This window comes from Ornithodoros turicata, chromosome 3 (assembly GCF_037126465.1).
Source record: "Ornithodoros turicata isolate Travis chromosome 3, ASM3712646v1, whole genome shotgun sequence".
Classification (NCBI taxonomy): domain Eukaryota; kingdom Metazoa; phylum Arthropoda; class Arachnida; order Ixodida; family Argasidae; genus Ornithodoros; species Ornithodoros turicata.
Window position 1 is genome coordinate 42281823 of NC_088203.1, and position 19125 is coordinate 42300947.

A 19125-nucleotide genomic window follows, 5' to 3' on the forward strand; every position below is an offset into this window, starting at 1 on the left:
CAGTCATTCAGATGATCGTACCATGCATTTGTCCAAAATCATTTGAAAGTGACTGTTCAATGCATATATTGCGCGCATATACGAGCAAAAATGCGTGCGGGCACGCAAACTCAATGTGGATCATCAAGAACCATTGCTCCGAACTCAATCAAGCAAGGTATTCTGCTTTTTTCGTCCAAGGTTTTCACCTTTTGTTGCTAGGTATTCATTGAGCTTCGTGAGACAAGGTGCTAGTCTTTTTTTCTTTGTCAGTCGTGCGATTATGGACCTTAATGTTGAAATGCCGTTCATAATGAATCTATATTCTAATGTACTGTGTTCTAACGTAATAACATGTACAAATAAAACGGGAAACCTGTGCAGATATATCACAATTGTGCCACGATTCTTTCCGTGCCTAAGAAGAATTGCGTAAGTGGAACCTTCACCAAGTATACCCCCCCCCCCCTTGAAAGCTCGGCACCCCCAGCAGTGAATGTCTGGGGAAATCACTGCACGGAACCATGCACGTGTTCTCAGATGGCAGGGCCCGTATAACAATTGAAAAACAATATGCGTCAATATAGGCGTAAAGAGCTAATACTCCAGCGCAGAGCCTCAGTTTATCCGTCAAGACGAAATCGTATGCGTCAGGATATAAGAGTAAATCATGTCCTCCGTCCCATTTACGCATAAAACTCCGCCCTTTACGCTTACAGCGAGCGCGTTTACGGGAATAAAACAGAGCTTGACGGATACAGCGTAAACTCCGGCGCATGGCTTGACGGAACAACTGGTAGGGGGAAGGAAAATGTAGTCTAGATTAAACGTAGGGTCATCCGCAAAGATTCGTCCCAAGAATTGAAACTATACTAAATTACATGCCAGTGGTACAGAACATACCACATTGTTTGCACATGGAACAAGATATAAGGTTTTATTGGGTACTCTGCACTCTAAGTGAAATCTGAAAAAGCGTGTAATGCAATCTAGCTAACTTATTTCAGAATAAAACATTCATTTAAGTTTGACAGGGTCTGCTGAACCTACACGGCTTAACTCTGGCGAACAGGAAACTGTTCTGAAAGCTTCTGTTCATCAATATGAAATCATAACGCTTGCAATCATAGGCTTGCAATAACTTGTTCACTTGTTGTACTAATGCATCGGTAACCCGACTTTGAGCACAACTTCGTCAAAGCATTTTTGATCAAGGCCTCTTCACTAACTTACGGTGACATGCTTTGAATGCTTTGTCTGAGAAGTTCTCTGACACGTTTTCTGTTTGGTTTCCCATAACCCCCAGCATAACCCAATCATCAAGGTGATATGCCGAAACCTTAGTTTCACATTAAGAGGGAACTCTTTCTTGACCACAAACACTACAGCAGAAACACACATGAAACATTGCAAATTTAACAGGCTGGATTTAGCACGCTACAGCTCCTACTCTTTCTTTTGTGTAGTAACCGATAGCGCCATCTTTCATCTAATCCACAATCGAGATCTTTGGCCAGAGGGCTATTTGTCCCGTGTATTTTGTGACAGAATTCCTTCACTGGAGGCTACTGTAAGTGCTACTACTTTATCTGTACATTCGGCATGACTAACATGTTTTCTGTATATTATCAGAACGCTAGAGGTCTCCGCACAAGGCGAAGAGCATTCTCAGCTAGCCTGTGGCTTCCAGTTACGATAATATATGCATTACCGAAACTTGGTTGTATTCACATTTTCTTAGTTCCGATTATTTTGGTAACAAATATCAGGTCTTCCGACGTGACAGAGATTATGGCTCATTGGGTCTACAAATTTGTGGGGGTGTCCTTATCGCTGTTCATGCATCTGTTCCTGCCTTTCGACGATACGACCTCGAAAGTTTCCTAAGCCCAGATTCCTAAGCAATTGCCTTTTTTTGTTTGTGCGGTTGTAATAGTGCCTTATCAATACAGGAACACGAACTGGGTACTGAGGAACCTCCTGTATCGATTTGATGGTGCCTATAAACGCCTATTCCAGCATTAGTGCCAATTTTGGCAAAGATGCCTAAAACTTCGATTACACATCGAAAAATGCCTTTAACAGCTCTAAGGCGGTGGCGAAACTTCATTGGCCAGGTGAAATTGACATTGGTCACGTCGCACATCCTTTTGAAGCCATCGATCGCTTGAAAGGCGCGAGCATCTCAAAGGTGCTGAAATGTAAAGCTAATAATTGAGAATCTGTTACTCTGTACAGTTGCTCGTTCTTTCTGTACCTTCTAGCATTGCGTGGTTTTGCACGTCGTAATTGTAAAATATAGGCATGTTTTGTAACGGAGTTGTCGGGTGTGGGGTAAATGAGGGGTGTGACGAACGAAGACAGGCACAGCACAGGCCCGGTACGATCCCTACAGTTTTGCAACATGAGGAAGCTGAACTCCTTGCGGGCAGTCAGGGCCAGAGTGGAGTTTCTAGTCCACTATAGCCATAGGTACACGAGCGAAAGCGACACCATGTCTAGTGTAAGCAGAATTGATCCCCCATATTTGCCTGCTAGTGCGAGTCTTGTGGTAATGCTGAAAACGAAATGTAGAAGGTGAAGCTTCAAAGATTCTAGGACTAAGAAATTTACGCGTTGGACTAAAACCTCTGATGCTCCAAGCCCATCTCGCATGGCGCCAGTACGGTGCCCGTGACGAGCCCCTCTGAGAAGTGTCGTTAAACGTGTGGAAATGACTAGAAGCCTTGTGACCACAGTAGGGTGGATAAGCTTTGCGTTTCGTGCTGCAAAAATGTTAGAGAAATAGTCACAACTCTCACGAAAGAAGGAAGTCATTGTGCTTTCGTGTGTTTATCCTTTCTCTGTGTTCCAGCCTCAGAACATCAATTTCCACAAGTCTCATTTATCATATTGTTCTTGCAGATGTAACTTATTTATTCACTTTGGTTTTGCACTTTCAAAGCTACAGATGAAAAAAATAAATAAATTTATGGTGTCTATATTGCCATTTTTGGTGCATAAATGTTTTTTTGCGCCTTTTATAGGTGCCAAGAAACAAGGTTTTTTCGTGCTTAAAAATCCGGGCTCCAGTAATCACAAGTCTGTTTGCGTCGAAATACCAAGGCTCAACTGGCGAACTAAGGCTCAAGGTCTCTTATCTCCTTTAGTTTCTCGATTACCATATACTTGTCCTGTCAAATATATTTAAGAACTGCGCCTCCAACACACTGGACTTGGTAATTAGCAACTTTCATATGAAAGGCATAATAACCACTTCAATGATGAAAGAAGGAAGTCACTGAAAAGCTAACTAGCTGTAGTGGTTGGTTTGTCCCTTCAGATGACGTACCTTCGGAAGTCGCTGGGGACGTATGTTAGCTTAGCTCAACTGATAAGAGCCCTGGACCGGTAATCCAGAAGATGTGGGTTTGAGTCCTACAGCTAGCTAATCTTTTCAGTGACTTCCTTCTTTCATCATTAATTTCTTAGGCACTTGAGGCTTTGTATGTATTTGTCGTTTCTATCTGTTCCAGCCTCAGAACATCGATTCCCATGATACCGCATTAGTTGAGCCTGACAGTTTCACCCACCCTCGATCACTGTTTTTCCCCTTATCGTTCATCGACGATATCCAGAGGTCAGAAACGGCTATGGGTAGAGTAGGGGCGACTACTTACACCTGTGCATATTTTATGCCAACGCTGCATGGTCTCCAGTAACAAACGCTGATGACATTAATATTACCACAGCTAATCTTAGCAGCTTAGTTCTTGATGGACCAGCTCCCGTGGCATAGTGGTTAGAGTGATCGCTTTCCACGTCGAGACTGGGAGGTGACACGGGTTCGAATCCTGTCACCGGCTGTGCTGTCTGAGGTTTTCCCTGGGTTTTCCGAAGACTTTCTAGACGAATGTCGGCACAGTTCCCCTTGAAGTCGGCCCAGGACGCATACTAACACCCCTGTCCCCCACTCCTTCCTGCTGTCCTCTCTTCATCTGTCCACGTCTATACGCCGCTCATAGCCACAGTTGCTTCGCGGCGCTAACACGGAATTAAAAAAAAGTTCTTGATGGCACCGACAGATTTATTCAAAAATGTAAAGTCAAATTGAGAAGATACCCTTACTGGTTTTCTCGCAAACTAAGATTCGTCATGCGCAGAAAGCTTCATTTTCACAACAAATATGCCACTATATGCAGTTCCTACAGGCACAATAAATTATCAGTTGCTCGTCGTCAAATAAAAAGGTTATATAGACGGGATTTACACAGATATGGGGCTTCTGTAGACGGTTCGCTTAATTGAAATCCTAAAATGTTCCGGAGATATGTTAAAATCAAAATCTCACCTCACTCCTGTTGCATGTGTTCGTTAGAAGCCAATGTCCATGTGACTCACTCCGCCGTTGAAGTTGCCAATGCATTTGCTAAGCAGTTTGCTGAAGTGGATTGAACAAAGCAAAACTCCCCTTGCAGTTTTGTAAAGTGTACATCCGGCATTCCGACAACTTCTTTTACACTGTCACACATTTACATAACTGAGTCAGATGTTTATTTTGCTACAACAGGCCTAAAAGGCAACACAAGTTGTGGTTTCAGAAAGATACTCAACTTCATTGTGAAATTGTGTGCTTCAGCGTTTGCTTCAATACTAGCAACTATATTTAATAGTGAAAACGTGTGTTCCCATCGTTATGGAAAAAATCTATTATTCCTATACATGAATCTGAGTCGCACAATTCTTTGGCACACTATCGGCTGATGTCACTATTTTCGTTTCTAGAAAGTCTTCGAAAAGATAACATTCATCCACCTCTCGTTATTTTTTAAATCTTTGCTGTCAGCTACCCAGCATGGCTTTACTTCTGGTAGAGCACTAGACACAAACTTGGTCACTTTCCTTAATTATGTGGGACAAAGAGTTGCAGCAGTTGATACTATTTATTTTTATTTTTCGAAGGGCTTCAGTTTGGTTTCTCATCCATTGTTATTATGTACATTGTCACACAATGGTATTAGTAATCCGCTTTGCTCATAGTTTGCCTCTTATCTCTCTGACAGATTGAATGTTATTCGTGTCAACTGTTATTCATGCTCTTATAATGTATCCACAAGTGTGCTACAGGGGTCTTACTTAGGCCCCTTACCTTTTAACATATTTGTGAATGACCTGCCAACTTGTGCGAAAAATTCAAATGTTCATCAATAAGCAGATGACCTGAAGCTGTTCAGTGAAATTTCATGCTGTAGGGATGGTATATTGCTCCAGGATGATATTACTTCTCTTATTGAGGGGTAGTATAATAACTTACTCACACTTAATGATGGTAAGACGCTCATGATTTCATTCACAAGGAAAATTAATTGGGTTACCCACAAGTACTATCTTTTGACTTTAACAATTGTACGTGTCGATGTTACCTGTGATCTCAGCGTTCATCTTGAACACTCCTTATCTTTTGTTCACCATGTCAACAAAGTAACATCTGCAGCGATGAGAAAATTTGGTCTTATGGCCCGTATTTCTAAATTATTCTCGAGTCCTTCTTGCTTCTTACGTCTGTACATCACTTTCGTTGTGTCACATCTAGGATTTGCTTGTACCGCATAGAATTCTTTAGACTTGACAAGACAACAAGCGATCGAAAAAGTGCCGTAACTTTTCATCAGATTGTTCTATGATAGACAAATTGGCGTTTCTATTTATTACAACTGTCATCACCTGCTACGAAAATTAGGTTCGCCAACATTATTATCTCGTTGAGCTATTCATGATATTTTTTTCTTGCACAGAGTACATAGTTCATTCCCTCCTCGATTGTACTTATCAGCTATCGTCTCTTTCTTTTAATGTGCCGTCAAAGGTGTCATTCCCCTATTTTTTACACCGCTGACTGCAGTCCATTAAAATGCCTAATGACTAATTTCAATCACCTTTATCATCAGCACGGTGTCAGCATTTTTATGCCCTGCAGCTTATTTTATATAGTGCTGTAGAACCTATTGTTTAGCTGTTTGTTATATGATGTTTCTAATGTTCATTATTTTGTTTTCGGTCATTGTGCACCATTAGGTAGACCTTTATCGGTTGTTAATGGACACTTTATAAAAATAAACTTGAAAATTAGAATGAGACACAAGAACTGGTTCACCAATGAAACTCGCAATAAGCATGGCGCGTGCTATGTTCATGCCTTTTGGAAAGGAAGATCCAATAACTTAGTAAGCACATAATACCTTCTATTCATCTGGAAAATGAGCAGCATACAAGCTGTGTATGTGTGTCCTCTTTTCTGCATTCCTTCCAGTTTCTGATAAACGCCAAGGAGGGGAACCCGAGACAGGGATGAAGAGACGACACAACAAATTCTCAAACACAGCAAAAACCTTTAATGCAACTGTGCCCTATATATCCAAAAACCTCCGTTTTTTGCTGTGTTTGAGAATTTGTTGTGTCGTCTCTTCATCCCTGTCTCGGGTTCCCCTCCTTGATCATGCACCAGCTTGTCAGCGCTTTGTCTCTTCTATTGATCATCTGATAAGCACCCAGTGTGAAAACCTGTTGTTCGTACTCTTTCCCAGCCATGATCAGTTTATGAGTTCTGGCTGACAACTTCATGAACTTTGGTGTGAAGAAGTATGAGTTTACATACATGATGATATCATAATTTGGTGTGATGTGAGAACACAAGATGAACACTCATCATTTTGGCTAATGTGCACATGGTGCGCATGAATCCAAGGAAAATATAACTAATGGTTGTAGTATACATAGATATATTTTTTAGATAATGTTAATTATAAGTGCAGGCAAGCTGGTGGATAAATTCCATACTCAGAGAAGCCTGGGATTGGGCACTAGTAAGAGCGATATACACGAACTGGGAGCTCAAAAGCCCTGTGTGAGTGTCTGCTATTCTTCCTAGTGCCCAAGCTCAGGCTTCTTCAAGTTTAGATATTATGTACACTTTTGATGACTAGCAAATAGTTGCACATGTTACAGAAACAATAAGACGGAAACAACGGTCTAGTGGGGGAAGGGATGCCCCAACCGTGTGCTTGTCTAGTGTCTCTCATGGTGACCACTGGGGTGATTGGCAAAATGCAGGACAGTGTTGGAGGCAGTACTTCTGCCTCAAAACCAGCCTTCTGTATTTTTCTTGTCTTTTGTCTTTCTTCTGTTTGCATTGACAAATCTCACAAAACCGTGTTCAGGTTTCTGAGGAAAGCAGTTGGAAACGCAGAGTACTTGCAGATCTTCCTGGATAATAGAGAGTGACCCAACTTCAAATGGCATATATTGCCAACTTACACCAGCTTTTGGCCCACCAGCTCTCCCATATATTGAAACCGGAACTTTTCACTAAAACGTGCCTTTTCCCCTTAAAACATAACTCGTTAAAGTATGACGTCTACTATAAAATGAGGCTACCATACAGCAGCCTGGAAGCACCATCAGTACTGAGGAGCTTTGAAAATAAACAAAGTGCACTAGGGATTTTTATTGACTTTTCGAAGGCATTCGATAAAATCGATCATCAAATATTATTAAATAAACTACTCAAGTACGGTGTCAGGGGTAATGTCTTAGAACTTTTTCGTAGTTACTTGCAGAGTCGTAAACAATGTGTACAAATAGAATCAGCGACGTCTAACTTACGAACTATAACTACTGGGGTTCCTGAAGGAAGTATTTTAGGGCCACTTCTTTTTAATTTGTACGTGAACGACATTGTAAGAGTGGCAAATACAGCAACGTACATAATGTATGCAAATGACCTCAGTATTCTTTTATCAGGATCATGTGGTAACGATCTAATCGAGGAAGCTAACATAATTCTGGGAGACATACATTCCTGGGCCCTCAGTAATAAATTAACAATTAACACAAATAAAACCAAAGCTATGGTATTCCGGCCAATAAATAAGATAATTGAATACAGCAGCAAACTGGAGATGGCCTCGAAGACCATTGATATGGTAGATAGGTTTAAGCTTTTAGGTGTGCGTTTTTTTTTTAATACTATGTCCTGGGACGAGCACTTTTACCACGTACAGTCTAGTAGTAAAGTAGTAGTAAAGTATCATCTGTTGTTGGTATCCTTCGTAAACATTCATGTCTTCCTACAAAGGCTAAACTGACTATATACAACGCGCTATTCCTATCCCATATACAGTACTGCCACCTCGTATGGGGCAATTCTAGCAAGAAAAACACTCAGTGCTTGTTAAGACTGCAAAAAAAGGCTGTACGAGCAATCTTGAATGCCCCACACCACTCAAGCACGAATCATGCTTTAGAAGAGCTTAGAAGAGCTATCTCTCGTAAGGGTGTGCGATATCTATAACTACCGACTGGCCTTGACGTACAAACGTGCGTGTCTTCAGCATAATCCCCATTTCTATGAATTGGTACGCCTAGTTAGAAATAATCCTTTACAATCAGGGTGTCGAACCGAACCCGAACCCGAACCGAAAACCGTACCCGAACCGTTAATTTTGCCGGAACCGAACCCGAACCCGAACCGAAATTTTCATAACACTGCTGAACCCGAACCGGAGCAGAACCATAAAAAATAATAGCGGTAACCGGTTCGCAACAAAACGGTTCGGACATAGAAGTCAGCACAAGAGTTCCTCTCTATCCCCGAACGAAGACACGTCGGTATCATCATCACGCGCCTATATCATGGATTTCAGAAATTTTCACCTAGCAGTCAGACGACGACGTATAGTAAGTATACTTTCAGCATCTTTTTAATATGTTGAAGCGCAGTTGTCCTTGTGAGCGCCGCGGCTGGCGCCCCACGCACGCGGTGATGCGGCGTCTACTCTTCAGAGACGAGGTGCCACGAGGTGGACGAATGCAACAGGAATGGAGTAGGCCAGTTATGTAGCTCTACACGACGAATAAGTGTTCATATAAGCGCCGAAGATTTCTTTTTACACGTGAGCAGTAAAAATTAAACAAGTCAGAAACATGAGAAGTGGAGAAGGAGCGTACGCAGAACGGTGCCTGTTTGATTGGTCGTGGTTTGAAAAGTAAATGTGGTTCCGCTTTTTGGTAGTGCAGTTGTGTCGTGATGCATTGCCTTTGTGAGGTGGATTAACTAGTACACTGCTGTGAGCTCGGACAGAGTAAGGCTGGCAGGCTTATTTACCACATGCTTCAGTACGGTTTCAGATCGATTCACGCTACGAAGGCAGTGTGCCGGCAAGTACTGTCGTATATCTTACGCTGTCCACCTTATTAGGCTTCCTTTAAGTTTATCTTGCTGGCACTGTGCGTGTGAAAAAGAGATTTTGGGAACAGAAAGTAGCGGGACAACACCGCTTCATCAGCGTGGACTCTATTTGCAATAAGTGTTCATCCATTTCTTATTTCTCTCGATAAAGAGCTACCTCACCGCTAAAGACGTCAATGCAGACAACAGCAGTAAGCTATTAGCCACGCATTTCCTGATAAAAGCAGTTTTATGGAACATATAAAACGGAAGCGTTGAACCGGTTCGCCAACCGGTTCGGGGCTGCGAACCGGTTTGCGAACCGGTTCGGTTTTTGGCGTGGCCGAACCGGAACTGAACCGGAACGAAATCAAAACAACGCGAACCCGAACCCGAACTGAACCCGTATTTTTTGCGGTTCGACACCCTGTTTACAATGCCTGCGTACGGCCCCAATTTGGCAACTTGAAAGGCCACGAACGAAGTATGGGACTCAACTAATAACCTACACTCTCCCAAAACTGCTAATCACTTATAATCAAGTAAATTTTGTAGAAATGAACGCCAAGTACATCAGGCTACTTCTCCTTAATTCTAATTCTAATCAATAGGTTGTCCATTTGTCTTGTTTTGTTTATTTTCTTTTGTTGGTATCCATGCAGTAATACAACTGTAAAAGAAACAAAGGGAGAAAAAAAAAGTGTCACATGTTGCAAATTGTACGGTATGTACTTTTCTCTTTTTTTCTTTTTTTTTCTTCTCATTTCCGCTGCTTGATATGTTACTGTGTTATGTATCTATTTGTTCCCCGTGGATGAGTGGTATAATGACTGTAAACTAAGAATGCACTAACCATGTGAATGTAATGTCTCTTTGAATTTTCATTTTGTTTGTAACTTTTTAGCTGCTGTCTGGAGGACAGGGCCTGGAGCTTGTCAAGCTACGTCAGTAGCTTTTTTCCCAGTGCTCTGGGTTCATTTATAGGACCGAATAAAGTTGAAGTTGAAGTTTACAGGGGACAATTTTTTCCTCCCATGCCAGCTGAGACATTGTCTTTGGTGCTATTCTTTTCGGGACCCTTTTTCCTGGAGAAAGTTTTTCTCTAACCCAGGACTTCCACGTTTCTCTTGAGAAGGATCAACGTGCAGCACCTTGGGTTTGTGAGCTTGTGTGAGTAAAGCATTAAAGGGGCCGTAAACAGGTATGCAAGGTGCGCATTTCTCTGAGTCATATTATTCAAACTTGTACAGTGAAAGCTCCTTGTAATTACTAGCGCTCAAATTCAAAAGGCACTTGAATACGGATGAAATATTCACTGCACTCTTTCGCTTGTTAGCTCCGCCCTGTGCTCTAACTTTACGTCATTTTGACGTAGCACTTTTCTCACCAATTACAATCAAGAAATCAACGTATGATTTTATTTTGCTTGCGGAAATTGATTAGATGATCGTGAGTCTTATTCCATTCAAAGTCTGACCAGTTACAGACTCAAACTGGAAAAGAAATGCGTTCAATTTGGATATCACACGCGCACTACGTTTTCCGCGCAACAGCACGCAGCACAGCGCGAGCCGACGCCACAGTTGCGGAATCTCACGTGCGCGTTGTGGAGTTGTGAGTTCTAGTTTGCTTTCGCTTCATGCTCGTTCTGCTCTAAGTTCCTCTGTGGTGTCTTGTTTTGTTTGTTTTCGTGTAAATATATAAATTTCAAAGTTAATTGTAAGTAATACTTGTATATAGCTGTTTTTCTGTAGTTAGCATTTGCGAAATATGCCTCCAGTGTGCATAGTCGCAACGTGCCCCCACCGACGCGTAAAGAATCAACCGCCGAAGCTGAGATTTCACCGTGTGCCGAATGACGAACCTCGTAGGTCGTCATGGTTAGAACTTACTGGACAGCAGAATGTGTCTGTGGAGAACCTGCCAAAGACAATGTTTGTATGCGAGGACCACTTCGATGCGAAAGCGTACCGCATGGCCATAATGGGACCTGTCAGCAAAAAACTTCGCGATGATGCTGTCCCATCACTACAACTGCCCAAGGATGCCGACGACGGTCCATCGAAACGCCGTGCTGTTTTGGTAAGTCCTGTTTATAGTGAGTATCGTTCATTCTAGAAATCAGGTGCTTCAGAAAATATCGCCTGCCTACAACTCAGTTTCGCATATCCCTGTCAAAACATGTGCTGTAATTCTACTGCACGGTAGTTGTACATTAGCTAGCTGTAGTTTTGGTGCACCCTGCTGGAAATAGCAGGGCAAACCAAGCAGCAGCAGCATATCACTTTTCTAACATGACCGCGTGAGGGTGCGTTGAAATTACTGTTTCGTGAGAACCATAGGTAATCTCGTTTCTTCCATTATCCAGGCCCCAAAACAAGTGCAACTCAGCCAACATTCACCACTGTTGCGGCATCCACCCGTGTGTTCTCTGCAAACAGTAAGACAGCTTCTTTCACTGAATTTCAGTAAATCACATAATAATAAATCACATTATTCTTTTTCAGCCTCCTCAAATGCCAGCAAGTCCAGTGCTGCAAGAGAACGCCATCCCATCATCACCACGCATGTTTGTGGTGGTCCCACGTAAATTGGTGAGCTTTGGCTTTGTCATTTGAATATGCTCACATATGCATCATAGACATTGGGAAATTTCTGTAAACACGTTAATTTCAGCTTTGAGTGAACTAGTACAGCCCTACAATTAAAGCCGCTAGTCGGTGTAAGGTTAACCAGAAAAAAGGGTACCAGCATCCTGTAATGCAATTATTGTGACACAGCTGAAAATAATGTGCTTCAAGATGTTGTGTTGTGGCAGCACATGCCTGTGACAGAACACATTTGAAAGCTATAGGAATTGAAATATATTGTTAAAGAAATAAAATATCACCTCATGTGTTTTTACAGGAGTATCGTTCACCTACAAGCATGACAAAAACAAAACCAGTTGTGGTGCACCGATCAACATGTAAGTACAACTCAAGCATGTTACGTAGCAAACTCCAAAGTGGGAACTGTAGGGAACAGGTCTTCTTTGGAAAAGCTTCAGGGAGTTTTGGATTCAGACAGAAGCAATACACACAACAGAACAAGATTCACACGAGCGGAAAAACCTATATTGCAAAAACAAGAGGTCAGAGGAAACGTGGAGGGAGAATTGAATACTGTAAGCAGAAAGTCAGAGACGTTGACAACATGGCCATAACATCTCACAATTTATGACAACATTGCCACTGTCTCCTGGCTGTTGCCAAGAGTATGTTCATTGCTCCCTTTGCATTTTCCTTGATCCTTTGGTTTTGTCTAATAAAGAACCTTTTGCTAATGTGAGCCTTGTTCTTGTTCTGTTGTGTGCACTTGAAATTGTTGTCATGTATTTTTCACGTTCCTGCATCTCAGATGTTTGTGATCACCAACTTGTCTGCTTCCATGTCATTCTTTCCAATGTAATAAGCATGCAGCCATTTCACTAGATCTTCACCTGAAATTGCAGATACACAGACAGACGTAGCTGCGAAAGCACTGCAGGAACGGGGTTGTCAGACAGAGCCATGGGAACTGCCAGTTGAAAGAAACGCCACTGTCAACACGAGCTGCACAACAGCCCCGACTCCCGCAAACTCAAACACAGGAAGCCAGCCTGCTGAAACTGATGATGACGATGATGATGAAGATGACGACGACTACAGTCCGTCACAGGAAGAGAGTAGTAGTGGGTGAGTTTTAGTCTATAAGCCGTAGACACTAGTACGGAGTACAAGTTGGAGTGCAAGTAAAAAAGTGTGACATGATGTATATTTTGTATCTTCATGTACTCCCTTGTTTGTTCCTAGTGAGGAAGATGTTCCCCCGCCACTTACGCTTCAGAATGAAAGAAAGTTTTTGGTGTTTGAGACGTGCCTCCTGGAGTTATTCCAAAACTGCCGGAAATGCTTATCCCGTTGCTCTGCCGAGGTAACAGCTACAGGCACAATGATAAGTGTGAAAACCCGGTGCCACGATGGACATGAGCTGACATGGGAGAGTCAACCTGTGGTCAATGGAAGGCCAGCCGGAAACCTTCTGCTGTCAGGTTCCATATTCTTCTCTGGAGCAAATGCAGCACCAACTCTGCGAATGCTGAAGCACATAAACGTGCAAACGTTCAGCCTCACAACATTTTACAGATACCAAAGCTGCTTTCTTGTTCCAGCCGTAGAGAAGGTTAGTAAGAAATCTTTATCACTTTTACGCCCATATGCACTGTAAATATGCTTTTTTACAGGTCTGGTCATTGGAGCAGAGGCAACTTCTAGACCAGCTGGATGACCAGGCAGTAGATGTATCGGCAGATGGGAGGTGTGACTCTCCTGGGTTCTGTGCAAAATATATGACATATAGTATCCATGTGGATCAACTGAACAAAATAATTCATTCCGTCCAAGTTCAACTGGCAGAGGTACGTGTATAAATTGTCTTTCCAACTTATTAGACTTCAGCAGGTTGGAAGTATAGATATAACCATCGAGATCTTTGTTTGGAATGTATGCTTTGGTGAAGCATGAACATGGGCATCATACTTTTTATTTTCACCACTTTCACATGCAGAACGAGAGGGTGACAGCAAGTGTCAACATGGAAAAAGAGGCGCTCATCAGGAGTATTCAGTTTCTAAAGGAGCGAGGTGAATGCTTTGAATGTTCATTTGCATACATTGCGTGCAGTTTACGTTTTCCTTATGTGTTGATGTCGTATGAATGCAATAGTGTACAGGTCCCGTGGAAGCATGTGTGACGATATCAACTCTGCCGGTCAATGAGCAGGTTAATTCTTAGGAGCTTATACGAGCTCTCGCTCTATCTATACTTCCATTCTGTATGGCTTTGTTGTAGCACGCAATGAGATCAAAGCATCACAGCTGAGAGGCAGCAAACGAAAAGAAACCAATGTAATGCTTGCGAGTAAAACCCCACAGTACCAGTGTTCCAAGGAGCTCATTCTGTCACAAATACTGTGTCCGGTTGTCATTCACTGTGCACATAATCTGCAATTGCTCTCACATTTCACGTACGCCAGAATGTTGAATTATGCTAAACCTTATTTTCCATTCCCAAGCCATTTCTTACTGGCTTTTACCTGTCGAGGCCTGCTAAAATGAATGCTTTTCGATATAAATGCTGCATATTTCCCTGCATGTTTCTGAGTTTTTGTTGCATAAATGCCTACATGTTTTATCAATTTTTAGTGCGTTTAAATCTGTGGTGTAGTGATTACCTACAGTGTGAATTTTCTTGCTTATGCTTTGTTTGTTCGAGCAGGCATAAAGCTGAACTCCATAACAACAGACCGTCACCCTGCCATAAGAAAGTACCTTGAGAAGGAAGAACCAGCGATAAGGCACTTTTTCGACATTTGGCATATCTCAAAAAGTTAGTTGAATCACGTTGTGCGGTATGATGTCCTTCACAGTGCATTGTTTCAGGTGTGAAAAAAAAGCTGACCGCGATCAGCAAAAGCGCCAACTGCCACAGCCTAGAGAGGTGGATCCAGGCAACGTCTAACCACCTGTACTGGTGTGCAAAAGCCAGTGGAGGAGATGCTCGGCTGACAACAGATGCATGGCTAAGCATCCAGAATCATGTTGTGGATATTCACAGTCACCATAATGGATCCTACCCACGCTGCCTTCATGGTCCAATCACAGATGGAGACTGGCTTGACCCCGGTAAGAAAAAACAAAAAACAAAACAGTATTGCTTTTTATGTTTTGGTTTCTTGTTATACTGCAATGGTAGATGTTTAATCATAATACAATATGTAATAATTGCTGCAGATTCTTTGGCTTACAAAAAATTCAAAGAAGTGACTGGGAACCCACGCCTTCTCAAAGATGTTGCCCAGATGTCTGCCAACACTCAAACTTATGCCCTTGAAAGCTTCCACAGCCTCCTGATCAGGTTCGCGCCAAAATCTGTGGCGTTTTCTCCCGAGGGCATGCTTTGCAGGTGAGTCATTTGGCATCTATTATTTCATAGGAGAAGAAAGTGACCAGCATCAAATTCTAACAGGACTAGACTGGCTGCTCTGCATTATAATGAAAATGCCCAACGCAGCCAAGCGGAGACACTACGTGGGGACCTACGTTGGAAAATCAAGAACTCCAAAGCGAAGCAGGGACACCAAGTGGCTTGTCCTGTCAAGACTGCCCCTACATTTGGTACACACCTTGTTTTACATTGACGTTCAGATTCTCTAATATGTCATTTGTCCTCTCCTTTTCCTTCAGCCTACATTGCAAAGCTGCTTGCTGAAGCAGAAGTGCAGTGCAGGTCGCATGCGTCATTTCAGGAGGCAAGCAAGCAAAAGCAGACACGGAGCTTCCCAGCGCCGATGAGCCACTCGAGGCAACAACTGCCTAAAGAAGTCATTGTGGCTGCCAGGGTGTCAAGACTAGGCACCTGATAGAGGCACCTGGTCATGATCACATTGCATATCTGCTGCTTTCAAGCTTGTTGTCTGTTTGAGGCTCAGATTTGTGGGTGAGTTATGCTTATGTAAAGTAATTGTGGTAATCACTTTTCTGTAATTAGGGCTATCTTGCTTTCTGTTGCAGCTGTAGTGCAGAGGATATGTCATTTTTGTCATATTTTTGTTTCAGTGTTGTTACAACAACGAAGAACAGCTGAGGGTGGCTATAAAAGCAGACACAACCAATACACAGGCCTCGGAGACAGACTTGGGGGAGGGGGGGCTTGCTTGGAGATGACGGCGCGTTGCACAATGGTAAAATAGAGGAAGTCGTGGAACAGGAGATGGAGGGAGATGCAGTTCCCTTTGCTCTCTGGTACTGACTGGCGACTGCAGAAAACACATGATCATTCCTCAGCTAGCCTTCATTGGGGAGCTTACTGTACCGGGTTACCATCAGGGTACATGGTATGTCAGATACTGCACAAAACAGACCTCTACTCAAGAAACGTCCTGACGTAGGTAGACAGATTGAAACCGAAACAAATTGGAGGAGGAGGGCTGGGTTCTACGAATGGGCATTTGCTACTGAAAGAAAGTAGGACTGAAGCTTGCGTCCCTTTCTGGGACCATCATAACACCCTCAAGACCATGGCTTTCAGGTGCATCCATGTTCGCCCCTAGCTCTGAGCGTAGCTGTAGCGCTGTCGAACACTAGGATGTCATTTGTTTACAAGCAGGGAGGTCTGTTGTTTTCTGTATGTTTTATGGTTATACAAATACCATAGTTCAGCATTCGAAATGCACGAAAATGCGTATCAGGTGCTTTAGTACATATATTGATAAACAGTGCATGGTTTCGCATAAGTCTGCCATTCGATGATATTTGTTGGGAGCTACCATATACATCACCCTCAGAAGTGCCCTGAGACCATTGATCACGTACATATGGAATAAGCTGCAAACTGTTATGGAGAGGGTGCTTGCACTGTCACTGTCAACATGCTCCCATTACATCAGACCGCTTCCTCTTCTGCTGCATATCTGAACGCGTATGCTACCAGTTTTTCATTAAACAAAAGGCATGTCACACATATCACTTGGGGTTTGCTCTCGGCAACAGCAATGGTGGTGCACGTCTCATACTGGCATCCAGAATTGTTTCAAACACAGACTTGACTTGTGTGACAATTTGTTTTATTCATGTAATTTCCAAGACTATTGGCAGTACAATCAAAAATATAAGGATGCACGCAACTTACACATTTCTGTCCGTTGTACAAGTAGTACTTGTTAGTTGCTGCAACCCATTTCCACAAACACTCTGTTTCAGATATAAAAAAAAAATGCTGTAAATAAAGCATTAGCAAGTTCTTGCCAGCTACACATAGTGTGTGCAATGTTGCAATGTTCTGCTCAATCTGCAGACCCTACACTGTACACGGAAACTACCTTTTTCAATCGTGGAAATAAAGAAATGAATACGGCGATATGCAAGACTCTTTATTCAGCTACATTTTCCTTTCTAGGAAAGCGAAAACCTCTATAAGCTCTCGAAGGAAACTGTTTCCTTATTTTATTTACCACGCATGATGGCACGGGTTTCCTATTGAATTTTCCCAAGTACTCCCACACCCACAGAATAAACTGTCGGTAGGATGTGTATCGGTACTGCCTGAAAAAAAATGTTGTGGATGGCATGATAATAGATAAAGTAGAATCCTGCAATGGGTGCTAACTACTTTGATAGATCTTTTATCTACAACTACCAATTACTTCTGCAGAGTATAATTATAGCTACAGAGTAACTACATTTTACATTAGACTCACAACTACTGCAAGCACTTTGAACTAGATTTGCAATTCCACTCTTAATTATTTTGATGCACAAGTTTTATCTGACAGCATGACAAACAAACCTCAGCTTCACATGCAGTTGAACTACCAAAAAATAAGGTAGCTACACACGTCCAATTACTCCTTGTAAGGTAAATGCAGTAGCTGCACAATTATTCGTAATGTACTGTAATTAGTAGTTTAGCTATAAACGTGGTTGACCTACTGTTCATCACTGGAGGAATCCTATGTATGGCTACATTATTATCTCCGAATGTCAAAACCAACTGATGAACGTACCACATGAGTGCAGGGTGTACTATGCAGTTTTAGATGAGTATACTTGTCTTCGTGCTGTATAACGTCATAGTAAGAGTTCCTGCGCTTTGTACTATGCATACTTACTCGTTCCTGGCTTTCCCCGTCTTTACTCCGCGTTGCCGAAGATCTCGGTTCGCCAGACGGAGCACAACCTCATTTAGACACGCGGTAGCGAATTCCTCGTGTTCCGTTATGCATTTGAGTTCGTGTTCCTCGATCATTTCGCAGGTTGTCGGGTAATCGAAGCAGCACACGGATTCCGTGGACGTTGGCATGTTGATGCAGAGTCCGCATCGGCACCTATAAAATTAGGATTAAAGTTACCATACGTGTGCGGTGCGGTCTCACATATAGTAGTCAAGTAGAGATAAGAAATGTGGTGCCATAAGATTGGGAGAAGATGCGCCAGTATGCACGCTGGAGGTGCCGGGAATATTGAAGCCGGCGCAGAGCCTAAACTCCCTTTTGTTCATGTTACTACCGACCAGTTGCAACACAAGGCAAGCTTTGTCTTTGCACGTAATACAACGAGCTGTATTAGCTATATGCACTCACCAGTTTGTGTTTCCGATCCGTGCAGCGTGGTCTTGCACGTCATCTGCGAATGGTTCCGACGACTGGGTTGCCGATGACTGGGTTGTCGACGTACTTTGGTGCGAACCACGGGGCGTCGCGTCATATGATAACAGCCCAATTGTTGACGTTCGCATCAGCATTAGGCGCTCAGTATCACTCAGTTCACTCGGAAATGCCATGGCGCTGGACCTCGGAACCACGGAGCGCAAAATGTAGCTCCACACAAACACACGGAGCACTCCGCCGCACAGCTGATATTGAAGCCTGTTTATTGGTTGGTAAATCGGAACGTCATATTCGGAGCTCGGCCCACCGATTGGACGGCAAAATGCGACGTAGCCCTTATGACGTATGCGTAGTGGAGAGAGGCGCGCTGGTTACTCATCTTTGAAAGCATTTATATGGGTCACTGATCTGGCACGAGCCGAACGAAATGTATATTTGGGTATTATGACCTGCGTTCTTTCATGGGGTACCATTTTTTTTTAAATGTTAGTCGTCCTGTTTACGGCCCCTTTAAGACCGTGACCATGCAGGACAGAAGACCTGTGCCGAATGAGAAGTGAGAGAGGGCACGTAAAATAGGGAGTTTTAGTACATCGGCACATTGCTAAGCGTGGATTTGATAGCTGCTGTTATCATATCGTTTTCATTCAGAAATTCCTTAATAACCGTTTATGAGGACGAGTGGATTTACGGAGGGGGGGATGTCCTGACCCCACCAATTGACCTTGGTTGTGCAATAGCATGTTGTGCAAGGC

The 19125-nt window shown here is 42.8% G+C and overlaps 1 protein-coding gene and 1 long non-coding RNA gene across 2 annotated transcripts; one reads left to right on the forward strand and one right to left on the reverse strand.

The window, feature by feature from the left end:
• The first annotated feature begins 11323 nt into the window (after positions 1-11323).
• On the forward strand, positions 11324-15771 carry LOC135386930 (uncharacterized). The gene is made up of 12 exons (XM_064616414.1): positions 11324-11624; positions 11692-11778; positions 12092-12152; positions 12678-12900; positions 13018-13387; positions 13449-13622; positions 13772-13847; positions 14482-14592; positions 14646-14888; positions 14997-15168; positions 15232-15380; positions 15450-15771. Exons 2-12 carry the CDS (start codon positions 11701-11703, stop codon positions 15623-15625), a joined length of 1833 nt encoding a protein of 610 aa, XP_064472484.1. The 5' UTR covers positions 11324-11624; positions 11692-11700; the 3' UTR covers positions 15626-15771.
• Positions 15772-17242: 1471 nt separating this feature from the next.
• Positions 17243-18436, reverse strand: LOC135386931 (uncharacterized). The gene is made up of 3 exons (XR_010420720.1): positions 18344-18436; positions 17873-18088; positions 17243-17306 (listed from the first exon to the last, which is right to left on the reverse strand). It is a non-coding gene; the product is annotated as an uncharacterized LOC135386931 (long non-coding RNA).
• Positions 18437-19125: the final 689 nt, after the last annotated feature.

Bases quoted from the DNA above. Each gene is read 5' to 3' on its own strand.
- LOC135386930 (XM_064616414.1), top strand. From the start codon at position 11,701: ATGCCAGCAAGTCCAGTGCTGCAAGAGAACGCCATCCCATCATCACCA. The intron at 13,623-13,771 runs GTACGTGTATAA...TTTCACATGCAG, and splicing joins TCCAAGTTCAACTGGCAGAG to AACGAGAGGGTGACAGCAAG. The intron at 13,848-14,481 runs GTGAATGCTTTG...TTGTTCGAGCAG, and splicing joins TCAGTTTCTAAAGGAGCGAG to GCATAAAGCTGAACTCCATA.